Genomic DNA, 23,275 nt, shown 5'->3' with positions numbered 1-23,275 from the left:
CAACCATCGGATTTGAAAATGGATTCTTGAAGAGGAAAGAGACGTGTCGTGTTGTGGTCCCGTTTCCGAAGAAGGTGAGACCGATTTCAGATGTTGTTCAGAACCGTCCCACTTCTTCTTTTGGGATGAGAATCTCGTATCGTGACGAGAATCTTCTTCTCTCAAGACCCAGCGTTTCTCGGCCGCGGGCGCCACAAAATGTGGTCCGGTTAGGAATTGCGCCCGATTGAAGACGAGCGCTTTGCTCGTTCCCGCAGCCGACGTCAACCGACAAACGACAAGGCGGCTTTTGTTCTTTTGTTTGCGTCTTGTTCTCGCCGGCCGATGAGTCTGCGGCCCGCGTGGTCAAAGCGCCTCACGGCTGCCATTTTGAGGCGTCCCCCAGGGGAAGGAGGTCTTGCTGGCGCTGACATCAGACTGGGCTCATCTTCTGACATCAGGCTGGGCTCGACTTCTGACGCCGCTCGAATGGCTCGTCACGCGCGCGTCTCGCTTGTCGTGCCTTTAATCATCGCGGGCCGCGGCGCCCGCCGACGACATGGACGCCGTCTCTTGGAGCGCACGCACGCATCCTGCTGACGTCAATTGCGTTCTTGCAATCGTTTGTTGTTGTTGTTGTTGTTGTTGTTGTTGTTGTTGTTGTTGTTGCTATTTTCGTGGATTCTTCTCGCTCTGACTTTGAGTGTCGTTGTCGTCGTCGCATTTCATGCTCTTTTCATTTGGGTGCGTTTTTGGGTCACGATTCTCGCTGCTATTGTTGTTAGCATTATTATCACACGTTTCATGATCGTAGCTGTTGCTGTTTTCATTATGAACTCATTGACTGGCGGCCATTTTGACTGAAGCGAGCCCCTTCGCTCCCGGCTGTTTGACTGGATTTGGACGGATTTTGCGAGGCCCACGCAATGTTGTGTTCTATAAAAACATGGAACCGACCCAAAAAAAAAAGATTAGAGTCTCTTTGTTCATCAAGGGGGAAAAAAAGTTTCATCATTATTCACAAATCTGTTGAAAACAGCGGCGCAAAGAGCTTTTTTGGCCCTGGTTGAACTCTTTTACTCTCCTGCCACCTGCTGGCCGTTTTTGTAACAACTTCCATTGCTTAAAGCGGCCTCTTCAGTTCAGAGGCTGCGTCAAAGCCTACTGAATGCGCTAGCATTAAAAAGAAACTTCCAAAATGTATAAAAAATGTCTTTGGGAGCAAATTTAAATGAACATATTTATACGTTTTTGGGAGCAAATGAGTTCATGTTGTAGCTTTGGTTTTGGCATATTATTGTCATTGCTTTTATCGTTGAAAAGTCTTTTTTAAAAAATTTTTTTTATTCAAACATGTTTAAAAACAATAGTGAGTCAAAAAAACAACCTGCTAATAATGACGACCTTGATGACATCGAAGTGACCTCATTGTTATCATCGTTGCTGTCATTATTGGTTGTTGGTAATATTTGTGTTTTTTTTTGCTCTTGTTATGGTGGCAAATATGATTGTGCGTCGTCGTGGTGGTTGTTGTAAGCGATCGTGATCACGTCGGGCGGAAACGCCATCATTGACTCGTGACGTCCGACTGGCAGAAGCGCAAAGAACGCGACTGTCGCGCTTGCGTCAACAAAGATGGCGTCTCCGCCGCCTGCTAATTGGCAAACAGATGGCGGCCGGCCTCCTTTCCCCGCCGTCTAAACGCTACCCCGCCCCCCCCACCCCCACACACACACACACGTGACGACTTCCCTTCTGACGTGTTTAACTCGCCGGCTGCTTCCCGCGCTGAGCGTCAGCCCGGCGGGCGAGCCGACAGCGGCACGGCGAGCGATCAATCTTTTTTTTTTGTTTCTGCCAGCAACAAGCTGCTGCGGCGGCGCCAAAGAAGCCTCGGCGCCAACGATGGCTTTTGCGTGCCGCGGCGTCCCCCCGCAGGTTCAAACGGATGTCACGCTGGCCGGCGCAAAATGTTTGGATTCTGCCAACCTCACTCACGAGTTGATTTGCATCTCAAATCGATATTCCTCATTCAGATCAATGGAAATGTCATGAATGCGTTCCCACATTTTTTGGACTTGTTTTTGATAGTCAAGGAAAACATTTCATGGAGACGAACGGCGTGATTTTCATCCAACTCACCGCCAATCGCTAATTAATCCTGCATTTTGTTTTTGAGAAGATTTTCTTTTCAAATAAGTTTCACTTGATGCAAATATGAATTGCAACAAGACGATTCGTGATTAACAGTTGAAAACGGTACAAATATAAAAGAGGAATAAAGCAGTAAAAGAAGAATCAAAGAATAGTTGTGAAGCAATGAGTAAGAACTTAGTAAGACAGCAAGTCAAATAAATGAAATAAAAATGAAATAAAGAGAATTGAGGCCGTAAAAGCACAATCAAAAGATAATGAAAGATTAGAACATAAATGAGGAATAAGACAAAAGAGGAATCAAAGATTCAAGGGGAGTTATGTGACAATCAAACGGGAGTACAAAATGCTAATCAGACAGTAAAAGGGGAATAGGCGGCAATATTAAGACCTTAAACAAAAAGGGAAAAAAAAAGATTGATTAAAGATGAATCAAATGAGCAAAAAAAAAAAAAAAAGAGAGCAAATGTGAAGCGACGACAAGATGAAGCGAATGTCAAATCATCCTAATGAGATCAATCAAAGTGTAAGAAAGCAGTCGCTGTTGTCATGCGAGTGAGCACTAATGGCAGCCATGTTGACTTCACAAATTTGCACCCCCCCCCCCCCCCCACACACACACAACTCTGCATCGGCCGACACGGCGTACAAATGGCCGCCGCCTCTCGCTCGCTGTTTACAGCCGCCCGCTATCGACCCGCCTTTTCCTCGCTCCTCGCTCGTCGTCAATAACTGCCGAGCGAGACGCGTGCGCACCGACGCTTCGGGGGGAAAAAACAAAAAAAGGAAATAATTGCGTGAAGAAAGGGGAATAGGAAGAGGAATATCACAATAAGAGGAATAATAAGGTGATGGCGGATATTCATTCAGCAAAAGCTACGATTGACGAAAGATGTATGACGTGACATTAAGAGGAATAGCACGATGAAAAGTGGAATGAAAGGAAAGAGTCAAAAGAGGAAGAGGCGCACAAAAGAGGAATAGTGAGCCCTTCAAAGGTGCTTAAAAAGGAAGTGTTGCACCTGTGCCAGAGTTGAATCTATTTTTATCGGTCATGTCTGGAGGAGAGAATGTTATTCCACAATCTTCAGCCGTCAACGACGCATGATGAGCAGCGCAGCAATGACAAAAGAGGAATAACAAGTCGCTGGAAAGGGAATATAGCGCCTTGATGAAATAGCTGTAGTGGGACAACTCAAGAGCGGCCAATAAAAGGAGCAAAAGTAGAATCAAAATAGGAACATTGAGGCCTTGAAAGAGGATTGGCGGAAGCGGCAATGTCATTTTTTTGCGCAGGAACGCGGCCGTCCATTTTGCATGCGCGCTGTCGCTGAAGGCAAACGTCTGCCGTCCTTGTTCCGGAATGACGCAATCTTTCGACAGGACTCGCCGCTGCTTCCGTGCGAACAAGACCAGGCCAGCAAAAGTGCAATCATAAGACGCCGTTGAATTGAGAAAAAGGGGGACGACAAATAGGAATAGACACGAGTCAAAGAATTTGAAACGTGTTACTAGTGGAATAAGACGAAAGTGGAATAAGACGAAAGTGGAATAAGACGAAAGTGGAATAAGACGAAAGTGGAATACGACAAGTGGGATCGTTGGGTTGACGTGATGACAAAAGAGGAAAAATACAATCACTTGAGAGGAATAAAAGACAAAATAGGAATCATAAAATGATCAGAAAGGGAAAATTAGACATCCATCCATTTTCTCAACAGGAAGAATAAAACAAAAGAGGCCATTTTGGTTTGAAGCGGCCATTTTAGGCTCAACGTTGAATTCTTGTGAAATTCTTCATTTCACTCAATGAAATTGACGTTGATCTAAAACGACACAGTACGGCCGCCATTTTGGTTCCAGGCAGCCATTTTAGAGTCCATTTAGTCATTTGGAGGCAAAATTCTGTTTGACTTTGAAGAATTTGGTCGACGAGTGTCATGACAAGACCCACGAAAAAGTCTCGCCAAGAAAGTCACCGCCGGTCGCACATTTTTTGCTTTGAAGCGGCCATTTTACGCCCCAAGACTAATTTGTCCGAGAGTTTTTGCGGGATTGCTAGCAAATGGCCGCCGTGTGAATAAGATGGCGGCGAGAGAAGGAAAGCGAAGCCAGCCGGCGTTTTGTTGACGGAACGTCAAGTGAGACTCGAAGACGATCTGCGGTGGAGCCGCGGGAGGTCACGCTGGCTTTGAACCCTCATCACGCCCCCGGTGTCTCCACTGATCGCAGGTGTCACGGCATGTCAACGTGCACGTGCGCGCGCGCGTGCGTGAGCGCGTCCTTCTCCCACTCGCTGTCAGGACGCTGAAAAGCTTGTGAAAGCGTCTGAAAGGATCTCATTAGCGGCCGGCAATCAAACGCCCGCACTGAGCGACTGCTAATTAGCGAGGAGAGCGCCGACCTTTTATTGGGATTTTTTTTTCTCTTTTCTATTCCTGACGTGTTCATGCGACCCGACCACAACATGGCAGCAAGTCCCGCTCCACTTTTGTTTGCCGCCAGCGTAGCCGCGGGTCACGTTTCACCACCTGCGCTTTTGAAAATGTTCTCCCATTTCGATGTTCTTTTATTCAGCAATGAATGTTATTTTTCGGGTGCCGCCGCCGCCGCCGCCGAAGCGTCCGCCGTGGCCGAGGGGCCCGTTTGGGCTGCCAGAGCCCAACCGGCGAGCCAGCTGAATAATTAAGAAGCGGAAGTGATTGAAGATGATAAAAGTCCGAGAGGTTTACACCAGCTTTATTCTTTTTTTTTTTTTTCCCAGCACATTCGCAGATGGATTTTTTTCCTTCCAGAAGAAAAATCACGTCAGCATCATTTTGTTGTGCTTTCTGCGACCTCGTTGGAGGTACTGAAGCCCACCAGTTGCCTTTTACCAAACCCTTTTTTCTTCTTCAAATTGGAGACGTCGATATTGTGTTTACTGGTGAAACAAAATGAAGAGTCGCCTTTTAACTCTTTGACTGCCAGACGTTTTCAGAAAAGGGATGCCGTGGGTGCCAGCCGATTTAAGCATTTTGATTGATCTTTCAAGGTCCACAGAAAATTATGTGTTTGGACTATGGAAACACACATACTGCCAAAACAAGATTGGACTCTCATCTTCCATCAGAAAAAAAAGAGTTTGTTTCTACCTTATTCCGTTTTTGAGTAATCAACAATAGAAAATGATTAGTTTCACCTGTTTTGAAACAAACGTCTTTTAACGTCTTTGGCACTCCTCCATAGGATTTTACGAAACGTTATTTAACGTTTTTGGCAGTCAAAGAGTTCATGGAATTTTCATCCTGAATTGCGAAATTGTTGTATCCTTGCATTGGTCATCGCTATGCAGCTTAAGCAAGTTTTTCTTTTAGTTTTGCTTGATAGCTCGTCGTGCTACTTGCCATTCGCAAGTCATGCCGTTCGGACGCTGACTCCCGTCGCGCGACTCAAATTTGTAGTATTGACATACAGCCGATCCGATACAAATAGTAGAGGCCCCAGAATGGAACCCTGTGGAACACCATATTATGCTCCCCTATACATGTGAATTCATGTTGCACATATTGTCTGACCACTTTTTTTCTTTGCGCGACATAGTATGAAGGGGATTACAATAATAATAATAATAATAATTAAAAACATACAAAGTACGATTCTGACAGTCACAAGTGAATTACTGAGCGCACCAAATTCAAACAGGCCGCTAGGGATGGTCGGATCCGATCAACTGGGTCAGTACGGAGTCCGATCTAGGCCAAAAAGACCGATTGTTTTCATCACAAGCAGTCCGATCCAATCCATAAACCCAAACTGGATCATATATCCTCAACTTCAATTTGCACGACATGCCAACGGGCGTCCATGTTTTCGCCACACCGCAACCGGAACGACTACGAGCGAGCGAGCGAGCGCAAAGTGGCTGAATGTAAACATTTCAACTTGATGTCGTCAAGCCATCGAAAGTGACGGCGTGGAATGTTGCGGCTGTAAACATCAAACTTTCAATCATCTTTCAAATCAGCTCGTAAAGGATTGCGCAAGACGGCCGCTGCCGAGGGCGGCCATATTTTTTCACCATTGATGACATCGCGCATTTTCTTCTTCTTGTAGGGAACGCCGCGTTGCATTTGCTGACGCCGGCGCGCCGTGTGTGTTTTCCGTGTGCGCGTGCGTTCGCGCGTGCGCTGCAGATTTATGGGCCGGCGCGGGTCGGGCGAGTCATGAATCAGCTGCGCCGGTAATGAATTGTGATGGGCCACAGGAGAGGACGAAGGCGGAGGAAGAGGAGGAAGAGGAGGAGGGGGGCGGAGCTACACGCTGAAGATGGAGGATGCGCCGTTTAATGAGATTGAAATGAAAGCGCGAGCGAGCACTCAAATATTTTGCCTCCCTCTCGTACAGCGCAAAGTGTTTTTTTGCGCTGAGATTTACCGACGTTCCTTAACCGGCGGCGGCGGCGGCGGCGGCGGCGGCGGCGCTACACTAATGAAGGCTTGCGAAAGGACTGGCGGCCATGAAAAGCCATTACCCACAATGCCATGCTGTTGCTGCTGCATTACAGCCGCCGCAATGAGCATTTGATGTCTTTTTCTAAATGTACATTCGAGTCCATTTCCATCCGCCGTTACGCAAACGTGCCACCTGGTACGTACGCATGCCAACATTCCGCACGCATTACGGGAAACGTTGCAGCAAATCAAATGCAGCTGCTGCTGCTGCTGCTGTTGTCGTTCCTGTCATGTGATGCAATGAAACGCAAAATGATAGCAAGTCGTAGAAATGACACAACGCCAGTGTGTTGCATTGCAGTGACTTGAGATATGAGTGACTCGAATGCTTTTGCTTTGACATGGGAGCAACCATTTGAGATGCCAAAAATGACTCTTCAAGCTGCTTCTCTAAAACTAAACTAAAACAGTTGTGCATTGAAAGCTACCACTTACTTTTGCTGAATTGAAACCCGTTTAGCTTAATGCTAACAAACAATCGAAAACTTCATAGACGGGCTGTTGAGAAACAGACAAATATTCGTTATCCTCCGCAACGGCCGTCTGTATTATACTGCCCCCAGGTGGTCAATGTGCACACGCCAGAAGGAGCAGCACAATGCCCATTGAAATGAAATACCCCCCCCCCCCCCAAAAAAAAAAAGAAAAATTGGCTCAAGCGGTTGAATTCTTTACATTCCATTGAATCATGTCATGATGTTGTGATTGATCTGGTTTGTGTTTTGTTTTCTACTGAAGCTTCATGATGCAAACGGAGTTGACGTGAGAGCACATCTTGGAAGCAAGCAGACGGAACGAAGGTTAGCATGCGACGCAAAAGTGTTTTTTTGCAGGCACAACGAGGTGCTTCAATTATTTTCTTTTCTGGGAAATCTAAAAAAAAAAAAAAGAAGAAGCTCATTTTCTTGCGGCACACGGCAGCGCTAATCCCGCGTTAACTTCACAGCGTGAAGCGCGATGGCGACGGCGGGCGTGAGAGTTGAGAGGGAGAGAGAGAACAAAGTGGCATGGAAAACATAATTGGACCTAATGAATACGCAGGGGGCTTAACAACGTGATCCTAATGGCTTCCGTCCAGCTCTATACGCACACGCGCACACGCGCACACTGTGAGGAATGCAGAAGGGGTCGTCAGTTCCACCCCAGGCCAACAGGGGGCGGCAGAGTTGAAATCGTAGCCGGCTTGGCCAAAAGAGTCCCGCTGGGTGACTGACATGCTGCCGCCAAGACAAACAGTAGACTGGTCGCTAGCCAGTGGAAGATCACACATGGACTGGTCGCCAGTGATTTTGGTGGCGTATGCAAACAGGAAGCGATGCGCACACTCAAAAAATAGTTGGGTCAAAAATAACCCAATTTGGGTTAAAAATCTCCGACTTGGGTCCATTGGATGTAACCGTTCAGATCACGGCTGGAGGGATTGATCACATTTTTGGAGTTGTTTTTTAACAAATTACCCCAATTTTGGCTTTTATGCACCACGAGCCCATTTTTGAGGTTGAAAGTTGGGTCCAATTTACTCAAGTGTTGGGTTGGTCCATTTTTGACCCAAATGGAGTTCCGGTTGCCCCAACGGCTTTTAGAGTGTATGCATACATGCAGTACATACTGTAGAAACAAAAATAAGCCAAAGTGGGTCAAAAAAGGATCAATGGTTCAAATAAAGAACCCACAACCCTTCCAAGCAATCGAATGTTTCAGGTTGTTTTGTACAAAACAATCCAAAACAATGGGCTATTTTGTGCTTATTCTTTCGACGCAACTTTTTGGGTTCAAGGTGCATGTTGTTGTCTTTGTGACTGACGTTGTGTTTCCGTTTGTCCCCTGCAGGGTCTCGTCGGCTCAGCGGGTGAACGCCGGTGAGCGGCAGCCCCCTCCCCCCCCCCCCACCTCCCGAGAAGCGGCGCCAGGCCTCGCCCGCCACAGCCGAGCGGCCGGCGCCCCCCGGTCCCGGCCGTCCCCCATGGCGGCGCCGCGGCCGGCCTCTCGCCTCTCGCTGCTGCTGGCTGTCCTGGCCTGCACGGGGCCCGCGCGGCCCTCGCCCCCCCTGCTGCTGCGGCCCCGGGAGAGAGAGAGGGACTCGGGTGGCGTCAACATCGCCGTGGTGCACTCTGGATCCTCCCTGCTCCCGCAGACGGCGGCTGCGGCGGCGGCGGCGGGGGCCGGAGAGTCGGGGCCCGGTCTCGGGAGCGGCCTGGGCCAAAGGGGCATGACGGATGCGGCCTCAGCGGTCGGGGCGGCGGCCGTGGCGCCGTTCGCCGCCTCCTTCGCCGCCTCCTTCGCCGCCTCGTCTTCGCTGTCGGTGCTGGTCGGGGAGATTGTGATGACGCCGTCCGGGCAGGCCACCGTCATCTACCTGAAGGTCAACGAGAGCAGCCCAGGGAGCCTCCTGCTGCAGCTGTGCGAGCTGCTCGGAACCACGCCGCTGCAGGTACCGACGTCGCCGTCCACACCTGCACGCACGAGTAGCCACAGGTCACAGTCGGGTCAATATATGGAGGGAAAGCCTGACTCCTTTAAAAGCCAAGGTCACACAATCTGACAGCTGAATTTTTCAAATCCATTTTTTTTATTTTTATGACCTTTGAACCTGAATGATGTGTTGAAAATGAAATGTAAAGAAAGTAAACATTTTTTTGGCTTCATTTCAATGGACTTTGTGCTGCTCCTTCTGGTGTGTGCAGCATGGCCACCGGGGGGAGGTATAATACAGACAGTGGAACCTCGGAGTTGTAACGTCTCAGAACGCGTACAAATCGGACTTAGACCAAAAAATCGGAGTAAAAAATGCCTCGGCGTTTGACCTCGTTCTCGAAGTTTGAACATTCGACCGAGTAAAGCAAGCAAAGCCGAACGTACTTTGATCGAGTAGCCGAGCGAAGCCGAGCGGAGCCGAGCGAAGCCGAATTCTCGCGTAGCAGTAGTGGAGACGAAGCGCTGCTCATTTCCAGCCAGAGCGGATGAAAATGCTGGCAGGTGCTCCGTACGTTCGCCAGCGCATTTTGATTTTCCACGACAGTTTTCTTCGACGTGGGCCCAAAGAAAGACGGCAGTGCCACTGGCAGAAAAGAGAAACGTACAGTGCCACGAACCACAGTGGATTTAGGAAGCCGTTGTCACTACTTCTGCAAATACTAGCACAAGGACCCCTCTTAGCTGTTCAACAACGTGCCTGACGCTAAACAGCGCACAAGGACCCCTTGGTAGTCTCAACAATAGGCCCAATGTAAAATACATTACCATAGCATTTTTTGTTTAAATACTGTACATGGTGTATATGTTTTTTTACATAAATATAAATTAAAATAGGAATTTTCTGTTTTTGGAGCTTGGGAACGGATTCATTGCATTTGCATGATATCCTATGGGAAAAAATGTTCCGGAGGTTGAACGATTTGGACTTTGAACACTTTGCAGGAACGAATTGTGTTCAAACTCCGAGGTACCACTCGACATACAAGAAAGTGACTCAGTAAGCCACACATGTCATTCTTCACAGAGGATAAAGAATCTATGCCACCTGTCAAAATCCCTTGTGTCTTGTATGTGGGAGCACTTGTATCTCAAGGCACCTCTAATTTAATCCATCACTGCCGCATCTCCGCAACCACATGCTAGCGCACCTTAGTGTGCGCCATCTAAAAGAGTCTCCAGTGGACGCCCGTCGTCGCCGTACGTTTCCACACGTCTGTGATCCTCGCCACAAAGCTTTTCACGCCGCGTTTGTTATTAAATCACATCTCATTTGCATGTCGCCTTTGCCGCTCATTTGCATATCAAGTGCTCTCCAAGCGAGCGCCAATCTGTCAGCGTCGCTTAGCATCAATTTGCACAGCTGGAACGCGCGCGCCAGGTCACTGTGTGTACGCGCGGCGCCGCCGCCTTCTCGCACAAACGGGAAACTTCTTTTCTTCGCCCAATCCTTAAATGCGTCACAAGTTAAATGAATCAAAAATATACAGTATGGTCTTGAGTGATCAAGAAAGCAATCGCTTCGCTGTATGCTAACACACAACGCATATACAGGCTAACAAGTAGCATCAATCGTTGTGCTGTTGTTAGCCTTTTAGCGACAGAACACAAACAGTGGCAGACGTTCTTCATCCGTTGCCAAGAACGACTGATATTGTTGCAGTCATTGAGCCACTTAGTGTAATTGTGAAAGTCTTCTTCGTCTCTGTCTGCATGACTGTTGACTGTATTATACTGCCCCCGGTGGTCATGTTGTGCACACTGCAATGAATGAATCTCTTGAATTCTTTACATTCCATGTCATGTTTTGAAGTATTTGTTTTAAAAACACACTCCAATCGTTACTTTTTTCTCTTTTAAAATCTCAAGGCGGAATAATTTTTTTTTTTGTGTGAAATTTTTGTCCTAACCTTGTTGTGGTGGTGCGTATTTTGCCAGGGTTTGGTGTTTGAGGAGGAGAGGCCGCCGCCCCCCAACCAAGCCCCGCTGGCCCCCATGCTGGAGTTCATCTCGGCCCAGACGGGCGTTCCGGTGGTGGCGGTGGGCGGAGGGGCCAGCCTGGGACGAGAGCCGCAGGTACAAAATTGGCCTGGCTTCATTTCCTGCCGCCCGCTCGCCACGCAGCGTTTTCATGTCAATCAAGGTGTGAATAATACATGAGGGGAGGAAATGAAGTCAGAAGGTCCGCTCGAAGACGAGCACGATGGAAGGTCATCATTAATACAACAGAAGACAAAAGAATGAGATTTACGACGTCTTCCGCAATATTACTGCAGAACGTCGCAAGGGTGTGCGCACTTTTGCTACACGTGTGAGCTGCTGGCAAACACCCAGATTTCCATGTGGAAACCTCGTCTGTCCCCCCACAGATCAATAGTTTTGTTCTGTCCCCACATCGTCTTCATTCCTAACCAATGGAAATTGTGAGAACAAATCTTTAAACGCTCTTAAAGTGTCTGCAAAGTATCATAAAACTCCGCCCCTTCCCTCACGCCACGGGAGTCGTGCGGCTGTGTCTTCTGAACACTGCAAGTCTGCATGTGTTTTAATCATCATCATCATAAAACCAATAAATGTGATGACGTTCAACGATGCCAAAGTGCTCCCGAAAAGCAGCGTGCGCCTGACAGACGCGGATGTCATTTTGTTCACGAGGCTGATGGCGTGTGGGTAGACTTTTTTTTCTTTTTCTTTTTCCCTTTTTGGACGCATCTGCCAGACGGGAGGAGTTTGAAGTTTGAAAAGTGAGTGTTATGGACGTGTGTGATGTCGCGTGCCCGCCCCGTGGCACGGCTTGTCATGTTTGCATGCGCAACGCTACGGACGGGCTAACGGAAATTAGCATCCATGTCAGGGTAAATCTCCACCTTCAAAACAACTTGAACACGCGCGCAGCAGCAACAAATAGCTACAAATAGTTTATTCAAACACATATAAACAGCAAAATGTTCACTAGCTTAATGCTAGCATCAGAAACGAGTAGCATACGTATGTAAAGAGAGCATTAAGTGGGGAGCTGCTCTGTCTTTTCTTCTTCTCCTTCTTCTTCTTGCTGTTTGTTACACGGTGTGGCTTCAACCACAGCTCAGTGCTGCTCTGACATGTTGTGGCACAATGTGGTATTACACGCAACTGGACATTCCCACTTGGGGAAGGATCAAGAAATGTTTCAATGAATGGTGTTTGGCTTTCCCAAAAGTTGTTTTCCAAACGTGCAAAATGAGGCGAGCCGCCTTTTCGTAAGTCGACAAGCGAGTGACGGAAGGCGACGTGTGGTCCCGGCAGGAGAGCGGCTCCATCTACCTGCAGTTCACGTGCTCGACGGCGCTGCAGCTGGAGGTGATCTTCGAGGTCCTGGAGGAATACGACTGGACGTCCTTCTCGGTGGTGACCACGCGCCACCACGGCTACGAGGACTTCCTGGACATGGTGGACGGCATGACGGACGGCTCCTTCATCGGCTGGGAGAGGAAGAGCGTGGTGGTCCTCAACGTGACCGACGACCCCGGCGGCGCGCGCACCAAACGCCTGCTCAAGGACAACGAGGCGCAGGTGAGCGCGCGGTCAGAAGGGAAAAATTTAGGTTGCAATTGTCTTCTATTTATTGACATGGAATGTGAAAAAGATTCCTTCAATGATGCCGTTACGATTAGAAAAACTATTGGGTCAAAAATAACCCAGTTGTCAAACATGCAGTTGTGTGTCGACGTCACAAAGATGCCGGACACTGCGGCATCCATTTTTTGCTGGTGGTATCGATTGGCAGTTGATGGGCGGGGTTTCAATGCGTTCAGTGGACACGCCCACAGGATCAGCGAGGAGAGAGCGCTTGATTGTTTTCCCCCATTTTGAAGCCTCCTTTTCTATACGTGCCGGTTTTTTTTTTTGGGCCAACTACGATGCGCTCTAAATTGCAGCCATTTGAAAGGAATGTGCGTTTTCAGGGTGCGAGCATAACGAGCTCCCGATAACCTCGGAATGCAAACAATGGAGCTCAAGTTGTCATTTAGGGGCGTGGGAAGACTTATTGCGGACGGCGGAAATGCCCTCAACAGGACCCCGCTTTAGCCACGCCCCCCCCAAAATCTGCAGAATTGGTGAAAAGCATTTGAATGCCGTCTCCACAATTCAAGTCTTTTCACGTTTTCATCTGTTATTTTTAAAGATGAATCTGGAAACTCGTCTCTGAATTCACATTGGAAGTTGGAGTGAAACCTGAAGGCAGCACGTTGCCTTCAGGTGTCAGCGTTTGCTATCTGTGCCTCGTTATTCATCAACTATTGAAGGAGCATCCAGGCAGACCAGATGCACTTCTCGCACCCTCAAGGACGCGTTTGTACGCAGGGAAAAAGCAACGTGAGCTGCGTTCATTTCACGTTTGTCTTTTTTCCCGTCACAAACTCGGTTTTCCTCTCGCATCCGGCGGCTCCGATTCCTCTCGATTCCACTCACAAGCTGTTAGAAAGACGCTTGAATAATGAATTGGGCTGGCCCCCGAGAGCCTCATTTGCATATCGTCGGTGGACGACACGTGCGTCACGGCGCGGGAAAAAAATTTGCAAAGCGACAAGCTCAAGTGCGCCACGTGCGATAGTGTACACACCCCATGGAGGCAAAAAGAATGATTTTCTGGTGTGCTGAAAATGCTGACGTCACGTCACGCTGGTCGTAGCAAGTTTGAGGAAGGCTCGGTTTATGGCGACCGCTCGGACGTCAACAACCACTTGCGAACGTCATCAACTCAGCTGCGACATCCATCTTGTACGGCAGGAAAATGGAAAAGGCTCCGAGACGGCTCCCTGAGGGCCGCCGCCGCCGCCGTGGAGTTGAGCCCACTCTTTATTTCCACATGCTGTATTTCTTTTCTCTTTTCTCTCCCACCGTTGACGTGAGCCGAGGGCATCGCCAAAAAATGTTTTTTACAGCCTGCGGAGTGAAACTTGAATGCGCCGTGATTCTTTTTAGTGTCGAGTCGCTGTATTTGCTTCCAATCTCCGCGGTTTGTGTTTCGCCTGCATGCGTTCAAGTGTCGCTGTATTGGAAACGAGTCTCTCCAGTGTCATTTCACTTATTAGCAAGTGGCGCCCGAATGCAGCGCGGTGCTTTCAGGTGCCACTGAAAGACTTTCTTCATTTCCCAGCAAATGGAACTTGAATGCAGCGTGATGCATTCAAGCGTCCCTGGATTCGATTTGAAACAAGCGATGGCTCACTTTGCAACCAGGATGACCCGAAAGCTGTGCGCGGCGGCGTTCAGGTGTCACTGAGACAAATCTCTCATTTCCCAGCGAGTGGAACCTGAATGCACCGTGATCCTTTCACGTGTCATTTTGTTTTGCAGCACAAACAAGCTGTCATTTCACAACCGCTGTCACCTGAAGGCATCGTGATGCTTTCAATTGTCAGCGTGTTTCCCACGAGGCACAATTTCTTTTTCCAGCAAGTGGTACCCTGAATGCAACATGAAACCTTTGCAGTCACTCGAATGCACCGCGGTGGTCACGTGTCAGCGATTTGAAGCGAGTCTCTTTGGCGTGGCGTCACTTTTGCCGCAATTGGAACCCGAACGCAGCGCGACACTTTCAAGTGTCTTCGAAGCCGATGTGTCTTTCCCCGAGCGGTGTCACCTGAACGCACCGCGATGCTTTCCCGCTTTCCCACCACTAGCGCCACCGCGTTTGTGTGCCGCAGGTGCGCCTGCTGTACTGCTCCCTGGAGGAGGCGGAGCTTGTGTTCCGCGCGGCATGGGCGTCGGGTCAGGCGGGTCCCAGTCACATGTGGTTCGCCGTGGGCCCGGCGCTGTCCGGCCTGGGCCTGGAGGGGCTGCCCAAGGCCTTGTTCGCCATCCGGCCTCAGGGATGGAGGGACGAGCCTCGCAGGTACTGCACTCCTACTTCCACACCTATACATATTCCATTTTTCAATTACAATGATTGATTGATTTCATGGTGTCATATTTTTCATTTGAAATCGAAATTGAACAGTTAAATATTTGACATACTTGTTTATACATAATATGCATTTATATATTATATACAGTATATATGGAAATGTACAGTACTGATTATGTATTTTTATTTGTAATCATGCGTCCATATGAGATGCCATTTTCTTATTTGATGAATGATTTAGTTATTAAAATGGAGTGCTTGATTTTGTTGGAACCTCATTAACAAATGAGCTCGCGGCCGCACTTGAATGCATCGCCGTGAACTTTTGTGTGCCGGCGTCAAAGCGGGATGACAGCCAGCGTTGTTTACTGCGGCCTCCGTCAGGCGGCGGCGGCGGCGGCGGCGGCGGCGCGGCGGGCTGACGTGCTTTTAAAAATACATGAGCGAGAAATCAAGTCGGCGTGAAGACAAACAACATTTCCAAGCGGGAGACGCTTTTTTTTGCCGTTTGTTTTTTTCTCCCCGCGGCGTTGCGAGCGAACGAGCGAACGAGCGAGCGAGCGAGTCGCCGTCTGATGTATGCGATCACGTGTGACCTCGTCAGACCGCGGGCGCTCGTTCCACTTGAATGCGCTCGCATTTCGGCGGGCAGGTGAGGACGCATTCCCTCCCCGATTGGTGCAATTACGCGCAAAATGAGAACGAGCAAGGCAGCGAGCGCGGTGGCCTAGTGGTGAGCGCGTCTGCATCGCAGCGTTGAGGTTTGGCTTCAAGTTTTCCGTGTCATTGGCCAAAGGTGGGAATGCTTGCTTGTCCATATGTGTCCTGACATTGACTGGCGACCAATCCATATTTGTAATTGGCCCGACTGACTGCTGACCAGTCCCTCATTTGTCCGTATGTGAGGACAATCAAGGGACTCTGGAATGTCTCGTGCTTGACTGCTTGTAATTGTGTCGCCCCCCCCCCTCCCGCTTTATACCATGAGGACACGCTGGCCCCGCCGCGACCCCCCCCGCGACCCCCCCGCCTGCCATTTCACGCTGGAGCGCCGCCTCTTGAGCGCTGGCCGAGTTGACGAGAGTCAGCAGAAGGCAGGGACGAGCTCGCTCGCCACAACACGCAGACGCTTTGCAACATTTCGCACCTTCCAGCCATTTTCGCCTGCGTCATTACATGACACCAGATTGTCTCAATGAAGCTCCTCACTTCACTTCAACATTGTTCATTGGAACCAAGATGCAAGATGTTGTCATAGAAACTATAACTCCTTCCAACATAACTCCTTAACACCATGATAGCACCAGATGCTGGCAAAGCACTACTTTTGTCTAAATCAAGCCACTTCATTTCTCATTTCCAAGATACAAAATGGTGATAAAGCACTACTTTTGCCTAAATAAAGCCACTTCATTTCTCATTTCCAAGATACAAAATGGTGATAAAGCACTACTTTTGCCTAAATAAAGCCACTTAATTTCTCATTTCCAAGATACAAAATGGTGATAAAGCACTACTTTTGTCTGATAGAAACGCCTCAATGTAACGTAGCTCTTTAACAGATGGTGGCAAAGCACACATTTTGTCTAAATGAAGCTCCTCATCCACTTAAACTGTTATTAAATAAGTTTGTTATTTTCTTCTCTGCCACAAAAGGAGCCGCCAACGTTAACATTGCAGCTCAGCTTACCATATGCATCCTGTTGATGTGTGTCTGTCGTCCTCCCCCCCGCAGACGCATCGCCAAGGGCGTGTCGGTGCTGACCCACGGCGCCATGGCGCTGCGGCGGGACCAGGGCGCCGCCGGCCGCGCCCAGTACACCGGAAACTGCCAGAGCGACGGCAACCACACGCAGCGGGTGGCCGACAGAATCAGGTGACCAATCATACACAAAAAAAGAGGACAAATACAAATTTGGCAAAGTGGCGTACAGGTGGCAGTCATGCTACTAGTGAGGACAACGCGTGTGCTAGTACATGGATATCTGGAGATCCAATCTACAGATAGGGGTGTTACTAGTCATAATACTAGTAGTAATCGGGCCGAAAATGATGATCGCTCTGCGTGTCCCGCCTTGGATAGAAAAGAAGAAGTCCCGGCGAAGCTCCTCCAGGACACGAGAGCTTCATTTGACCTGGGGGAGGGAGGGGGGGAGGCGGGGTCAGGGGGGCGGGCAGCAGCCTTCGGGTGCAGAGGTCAAATGTGCAGGCAGGAAAGAGCAGCGGAGCAGGTGCAAATAATGCAGACTGACAGACCAGCTAGGGAGGGGGGAGCGGGGGCGGGGCTTGCTTCACAGCAATGGCGCTTGGACTTACTACTAGTGCGGATGGGAGTGCTAGCAGTACTAGTCTAGTACAACTAGTCCAAGTAGTGGTGAGAGAATGCGAAAAGCCAGCGCTGAGCCACATGCTGCTTCACCAAGCAACCACATGGAGCGGCTGTTCTGACACACTCCGTGACAAATGTGGCTTTTTATGTCTCGTTGGCGTGTCGCCTAGCAACCAGCGACTCTGTCACGTCTGTGTGTGTGTGTTGGAGGGGGGGGGGGGGGGGGCTGGTAAGTGCTCGCTTGTTTCTGCCACTTTTGAAGAAGTTGTCATGGTGACGCATACATCTTGGCGCGCACACGCACAAGCTTGCATGCACGCAAAAAAAAGCTCACTACATCAATGATCATAATAAATGTCAAAAATACACAATAACTACACACACTCGATGAAGTCGGGATTGGCCCGTATACTTTCGACTTCAGTCCAAAGCTGCCGTGCACTTTAATCATGTAAACATCTTTAAAGTGTTTTTCTTCTTCGTTGGTTTTCTTCTTCTGCGGTTGGTCCGCCTCCTGCCTGTTTCATTCCGGACGCTTCCAATTTCTTTCTCACCTCCCGCATCGCCGGGCCGGCGCGTCGCCGTGGCAACGCTCGCCGGCGCTCGTGCTCACGCCGGATATGAAGCTGCTTTATTTGCAAGCGAGTTGAGAAGAGGCGAGGGAGGGACAATTAGCCATGGATAGCATATTTGCTAATTGGACACAGGTGGGCGCACGTCACGTAGATTAAGCGTCCATTCTTTGTTGACATGTGCCCTGACTTTGAGTGACTCCAGTCAAGTCATGTGACAGCAATCCCGCGCCTCCGCTATTCGACGAAACCTGCGAACGGCGTCCGGGGGGCGTCTGTCTGCTAGCTTTCACAACAACGACGGACGCACGCACGGGGGTTCCTGACAGCTGGCCACTTAGCATGCGGCTAGCGCGGCGCCTCGAGGGGGCGTCCGGCCAGCCGTGGCGTGCGACACCTACGGCACAAACGTCCAGAAGTTTTTCCGCGCCAGAACGTCAGCCGGCTACGTGCAAAAGCTTCAGGGATTTTGTTGTCGTTGTTGATTTGGAGTGATTGGCAACACAAAATGGCCGAAGGAGGTCAAAGGTAAGATCAAAGGTTGGCAGTAAATAATGCTGACTTTCCAGCTGCACATGATTGATTTAGACTCACTGGGTCTCAAATAGATGAGCTCAGATGTCAAAGGTCATCGCCGGTGCCAACAAAAGACAGGATATCGTTCAGGCAGCACGGTGCGCTAGTGGTTAAGTCGTGAGCCTCGACGTTTTGACGTTCCGGGTTCCAATATGGCCTCTGGGGTTGGCATTTTCTCCCGTTTTCTTTTTTGTACACAGTGTTACAGTGGTTAATATTTGTGGCTTCACTTTATTTTTAATTTATTATTTAAGTTTTGGGTTCGAATCCCTGCCAAAGCTCTGTTTGGAGACCCCGTTAGCACGTTAGCTCCATCGGAGACTTGCATTTCAGTGGGATGTTGTCTTGTCGATATCTTCCATGTTATTGGCTGGCGACTAGTCCATTGTTGGGGGTCTTTTTTTGTGCCCTGGCATCGACTGGCAGGTGACCGGTCGCCAGTCCTTGGTGTACACCGCCTTTCACGCAAATTCAGCATGGATAGCTTCTCTAAAAAATGGACGGATAGGACAAGATTGAAAAACAAGCGGCTTCTTGCGCTTACATCCAGCATTTGTTACAAATTCTGCCGAGTAGACAAGAGCTGACAACTGAAGAAAAACTAAGAAACAATACAATCCCTGCAGGCAATCAAAACAAAATTCAAAATTTCCTTTCCTTTCCTTTCCCTTCCTTCCTTCCTTCTCTCCTTCCCATCTTGCTCGCTGAGCCGTTCCACGCCTACAATTCCCCACTTGACATGCATAACCACAAATCGCATGCGGCCGCAGAAACGCGCGGCAGAGCAAAGTGGAAGGAAGGATGGATGGAGCGAGCAGCAGGTAGAGGGCGAAGGGGGGGGGGGGGGGGGGGGGGGGTTTGGTGCGGTGCTTGATTCAATAAGCCTGAATGAAAAACGAGCGTCAAGAAGAAAAAGTAGAAAAGTGGAGGGCGGATGTAAAATGGCGGTGGAAAAACCGAGTGACGCACGCGGAAGACCAACGCAAGGGCTTGATTGGGACAAAAAGACAAAAAAAAAGTCAGAAAAGATCAAATAAGAAAACAAGATAATGAAAAGAAAACGAAATTAAGATAAGAAAAGAAAAGATGTAGATAATCCTTAACTGATCTCCAGATTCCAAATTCTGCTACGCATATTCTGTCACAATACAAATATTTGGGATTGGTCGCTTCCCGAGCGACTTTGATGTCATTTCAAATGATCCAGGGGGCGCTATGTGGACATTTTTTGTCAGCAGCAGTTGTGTGTGTGTGTTTTGTGTTTTGTGTACCCGTGTCAATGTGTGCGGGACTTTCCTGCCCGTCAGCAGCATGAATGAAGGCCAGGACGAGCGCCAGCGCGACCATTCAGCCGCCGTGATGAGGGTGCGCACGTGTGAGTGAATGAAGGACGGCAGGACAAAGGCTCCCTCTTGGAACGGGGCCGAGGACAAAACGTGCCGCCGAGAAAGCCAGAGAAAGAAAAGCGAGAGGCGGCTTGATGACTTTTATTGAACGGCAGCGAAAGCGTTTTGTCAACCAAAGCTGAGCTCGTGAAGACGGCGGCGGCGGCGGCGGCGGCGGCGGCGGCGCACGTCGTCGCCGCACGTCGTCGCCTCGCCGGCTGCCGTCACGTGACTCGCTAATAACACGCGCGCATCGACTTTATGCCGCAAAGCAGCGCACACCCATTTTGGAAGATGGTTTGGGATTGCCATCATTGTCAAAGACCAGCAGCAGAAAAAAGACGACAATAAAAAAAAGTCCGGCTAATTATGCACCAAGTCGGGAAGTTTTTGGGGGCGGGAAATCTTTTGCAGTCTTCAAAAGCAATCCACGTCGAGGCGACCTGATTTCCAAACGCGTGCCATTGGCTGTCGAGCACTTGGCGGTGTGTCCAAAGCCAGCACTTGGGAAAGCATTTCATGATGATTATTATTATTATTATGATTTGTACAAAGGCGACCACTGAAGACATTTGCAAGGCAAAGACAACAAAAGTCGTTTGAAAGCAAGAAATACAAAGACTTTTTCAGAAATTGCTAAAAGGTTGCCAAGTGAAAAAAAATGCAATTTGCGTGCAGCACAACAGCTAAATGCCAATTCACCATGTTTGCTTTGAAAGCTGAGACTTGAGTCGGCAGAATTACGAGCCCTACAGGGTTCGTGTTCCATCGGGATTTCCTCTCGAAATGTCTGTAAAGGTCTCCGGATCGCTCTGGAAATCCGCGGGAGGTCTACAGTAGTTCCCATGTGGTCCCATAAATGGCGAGCGGGTTCGACTCGCGTCGTTCAGGTCGGGAACGGAAAGGCGCCTGCCTGGCGTCCCCGGCACGTGAAGGACGCTCGCGACACGTGCGAGAAACGTGAGGACGCCAAGGTGAAAAGCAGGAAGAGGGGAACTCGCACACGCACGCGCACAAAACGCACACACGACGACGCGACAGATGTGAGGCAGTCGAGCAGACGCGCTAACGAGCGACGAGGGACGCCATTTTGTCTCCTCGGTGGCAAGATGTCAAGATCAATCTTCTGCTTTGACGCGCTCGGCAAACACTTTTGCGACATTCGTTTTTGTGTTTTTTTGACTGGCTGCCGTCCAGTCTTTTCACTTGCCGTGCTGACTGGTCGCCCTCGCGGGTCGTGTGTGAAAATCAAAAGTGTTCCATATCCTTCCTCCGTTAGCCTCATGCTACGTTGTGCTCATTCATCGGACGCCGCCAATGGCCAATCAGAGCCTCGCGAACAGCCGGACGGCCAAACAAAATGGCCGCGCCACATCACAAACACGATTCCACGTGATCGGCGGCCGTCGCAAGCGAGCGTCGTTCCTTCGATTGTCAAACTTGCTTGTGAACTTTTTTCCTCTGGGGAGCTTTACCGGCGTCCATCTTGTTGCGATGACATCCACGTAGCGAGAAGCAGGCTGGGAAATTGTCTCGTTTATCTCGGACACAAACGGCAACATTTTTTGGGGGGGGGGGTTTTCTTCCTCATCGTCTTTTCTTTTTTAACGAGCGGGCGGCATCGTGTTCGCCGGCGTCGCTCGCTCGTCCGGTCTCGTGTCCGGCGCGCAAACGTCAATCTCACGCACCGGCATTGATTTCAGCGCTACAGTGCGTGCGACCAATCAAACGGAAACGTCGCAAGTGTGTCTTTTTTTTTTCGTCACGCGGCGATGACTCAGCAAGCGGCCGATCAATTTGGTGACGACCAATCGATGACGTCATCAGGTGCGCTGCGGGAAATCAAACACATTTTGCTGGACGTTTTTTGTGACTCTCTCTTTTTTTTTGGGGATGTTTGTTTGTTTTCAGGTACTTCACCAACATCTCCATCGGGGGGCGGGACTACTCGTTCAACAACGACGGCTACCTGTCCAACCCGCTGCTGGACGTCATCTCGTACAACAACGGGCGCGGGTGGGAGGAGGTGAGTGGCACGGTCGCGTTTTCGCGCTCCCCCAAAGAAAAAAAGAAGCCAGTCAAGTTGAGGTGGCGTCGGTCGGCGACAAAACCACTCGTCTGTCATCAATCGCTGGTTAGTGACAATCTTCGGGGCACAGAAAGCTTTGATGAATAAAATGATCAATGGGAAATTGGCTGCTTGGTCAATCAGTCATTTGGATTGTTGGGCAATAGGTTGAAGTAGTTACCTTTGGTTGGTTGGTCAAGTGAATGACGGGTTGGTTAGTTAGTTGATTGGTTGTTTGTTTATTATGTGGTCAGTGGCTTTGGTTAATTGATTAGTCATCTGCTTGGTTGGTTGGTTGGTTGGTTAGTGGGATGGTTAGGTAGGTTGTTCAACTGATTGGTTGGTCAATAGGTTGGTTGGTTAGTTAGTTGTTGCTAGGTGACCTAACAACAACTGACTTACCACATAAACAATTTCAATCTACACTTGTAGCCCTTACTATCGCAAAAAAAACAAACAATTCTTGTTAACTGGAAAAATAAACAAACTCTGAATATCGACCAATGGTCTAACCTCCTCATAAATCACATTTTAATGGAAAAAATATCTGCCTCAAATAAAAACCAAATATCAAAATTTATAGAAACATGGTCTACGTATATAGAATTTTTTAACCTAATTCCGGTTACTTAATTCTGTCTGTTAGCGAGAGCCACCACATCGCGATAACTTACATTGATGTCTCTGCATTTGGCAATTTATTATTATATTATATTATTAGTATGGGATTTTTTTTTAATGGGCTTTAGATGAACTGATGAATACACACACGCTCGCACGCACGCACGCACACACACACACACACACGCACATACACATTCTCACCCACATACAAAAAAAAAAACATATATATATATATGTGTATATATATATGTATATATATTTAAAAAAAAAAAACATTTATTATTTTTTTTTAATTTATTTGTTTTTTTTTAAAAAAAAAAAAAAAGGAGAGCAATGATGATGTCAAATCGAATGAACAATACTGAGCTCTCCTGAAAAAGAAAAAAAGGTTGGTTGGTTAGTTTGAATAGTCAAATGGTTGGCCAACTGATTATTAATGGTGAAATGATTGATTTATTGATCCATAGGTTGCTGGTTATTTGGTCAGGTTGGGTGGTTTGGTTGGTTAGCCAATTGATTGGTTGGCTAGTTCATATATAAATAAATTAATTAAATGCATAACATAAATAAATTGATTTTAAGAACTGCCTTAATTAGTCTATCAATTGGTTTGTTGGTAGGCTCGTCAAGTGAGGTTTGGTTAGTCAGTTCATTAGTCGATTGATTGATTGATTGATTGGGTTAGGGTGTTTAGTCAGCGGGTTGGTTGGTTAGTTAGTTGGGTGGTTGATTG

The 23,275-nt window shown here is 48.6% G+C and overlaps 1 protein-coding gene across 3 annotated transcripts in view; it reads left to right on the top strand.

Annotated features, from left to right (window-relative positions):
* Window positions 1–23,275, top strand: part of grin2da (glutamate receptor, ionotropic, N-methyl D-aspartate 2D, a) — a 53,632-nt gene that overhangs the window by 5,027 nt on the left and 25,330 nt on the right. Inside the window, exons 1-8 of one of the 3 annotated variants that reach the window (XM_077549708.1) lie at window positions 4,891–4,981; window positions 7,365–7,426; window positions 8,457–9,057; window positions 11,037–11,174; window positions 12,384–12,650; window positions 14,789–14,976; window positions 16,724–16,864; window positions 21,762–21,876. In XM_077549708.1, coding sequence (XP_077405834.1) covers window positions 8,590–9,057; window positions 11,037–11,174; window positions 12,384–12,650; window positions 14,789–14,976; window positions 16,724–16,864; window positions 21,762–21,876 — 1,317 coding nt within the window. In that variant the 5' untranslated portion in view covers window positions 4,891–4,981; window positions 7,365–7,426; window positions 8,457–8,589. Of the gene's footprint in view, window positions 1–4,890; window positions 4,982–7,364; window positions 7,427–8,456; window positions 9,058–11,036; window positions 11,175–12,383; window positions 12,651–14,788; window positions 14,977–16,723; window positions 16,865–21,761; window positions 21,877–23,275 lie in introns of those variants that run through there. The other 2 variants (XM_077549705.1, XM_077549706.1) reach the window with 2 other exon arrangements.

The sequence above is a fragment of the Vanacampus margaritifer genome, chromosome 17, assembly GCF_051991255.1.
Source record: "Vanacampus margaritifer isolate UIUO_Vmar chromosome 17, RoL_Vmar_1.0, whole genome shotgun sequence".
In the NCBI taxonomy this organism is placed as follows: Eukaryota; Metazoa; Chordata; class Actinopteri; order Syngnathiformes; family Syngnathidae; genus Vanacampus; species Vanacampus margaritifer.
Note: the sequence above shows the minus strand (reverse complement) of the source record. Positions and strands in the feature narration are given on the sequence as shown.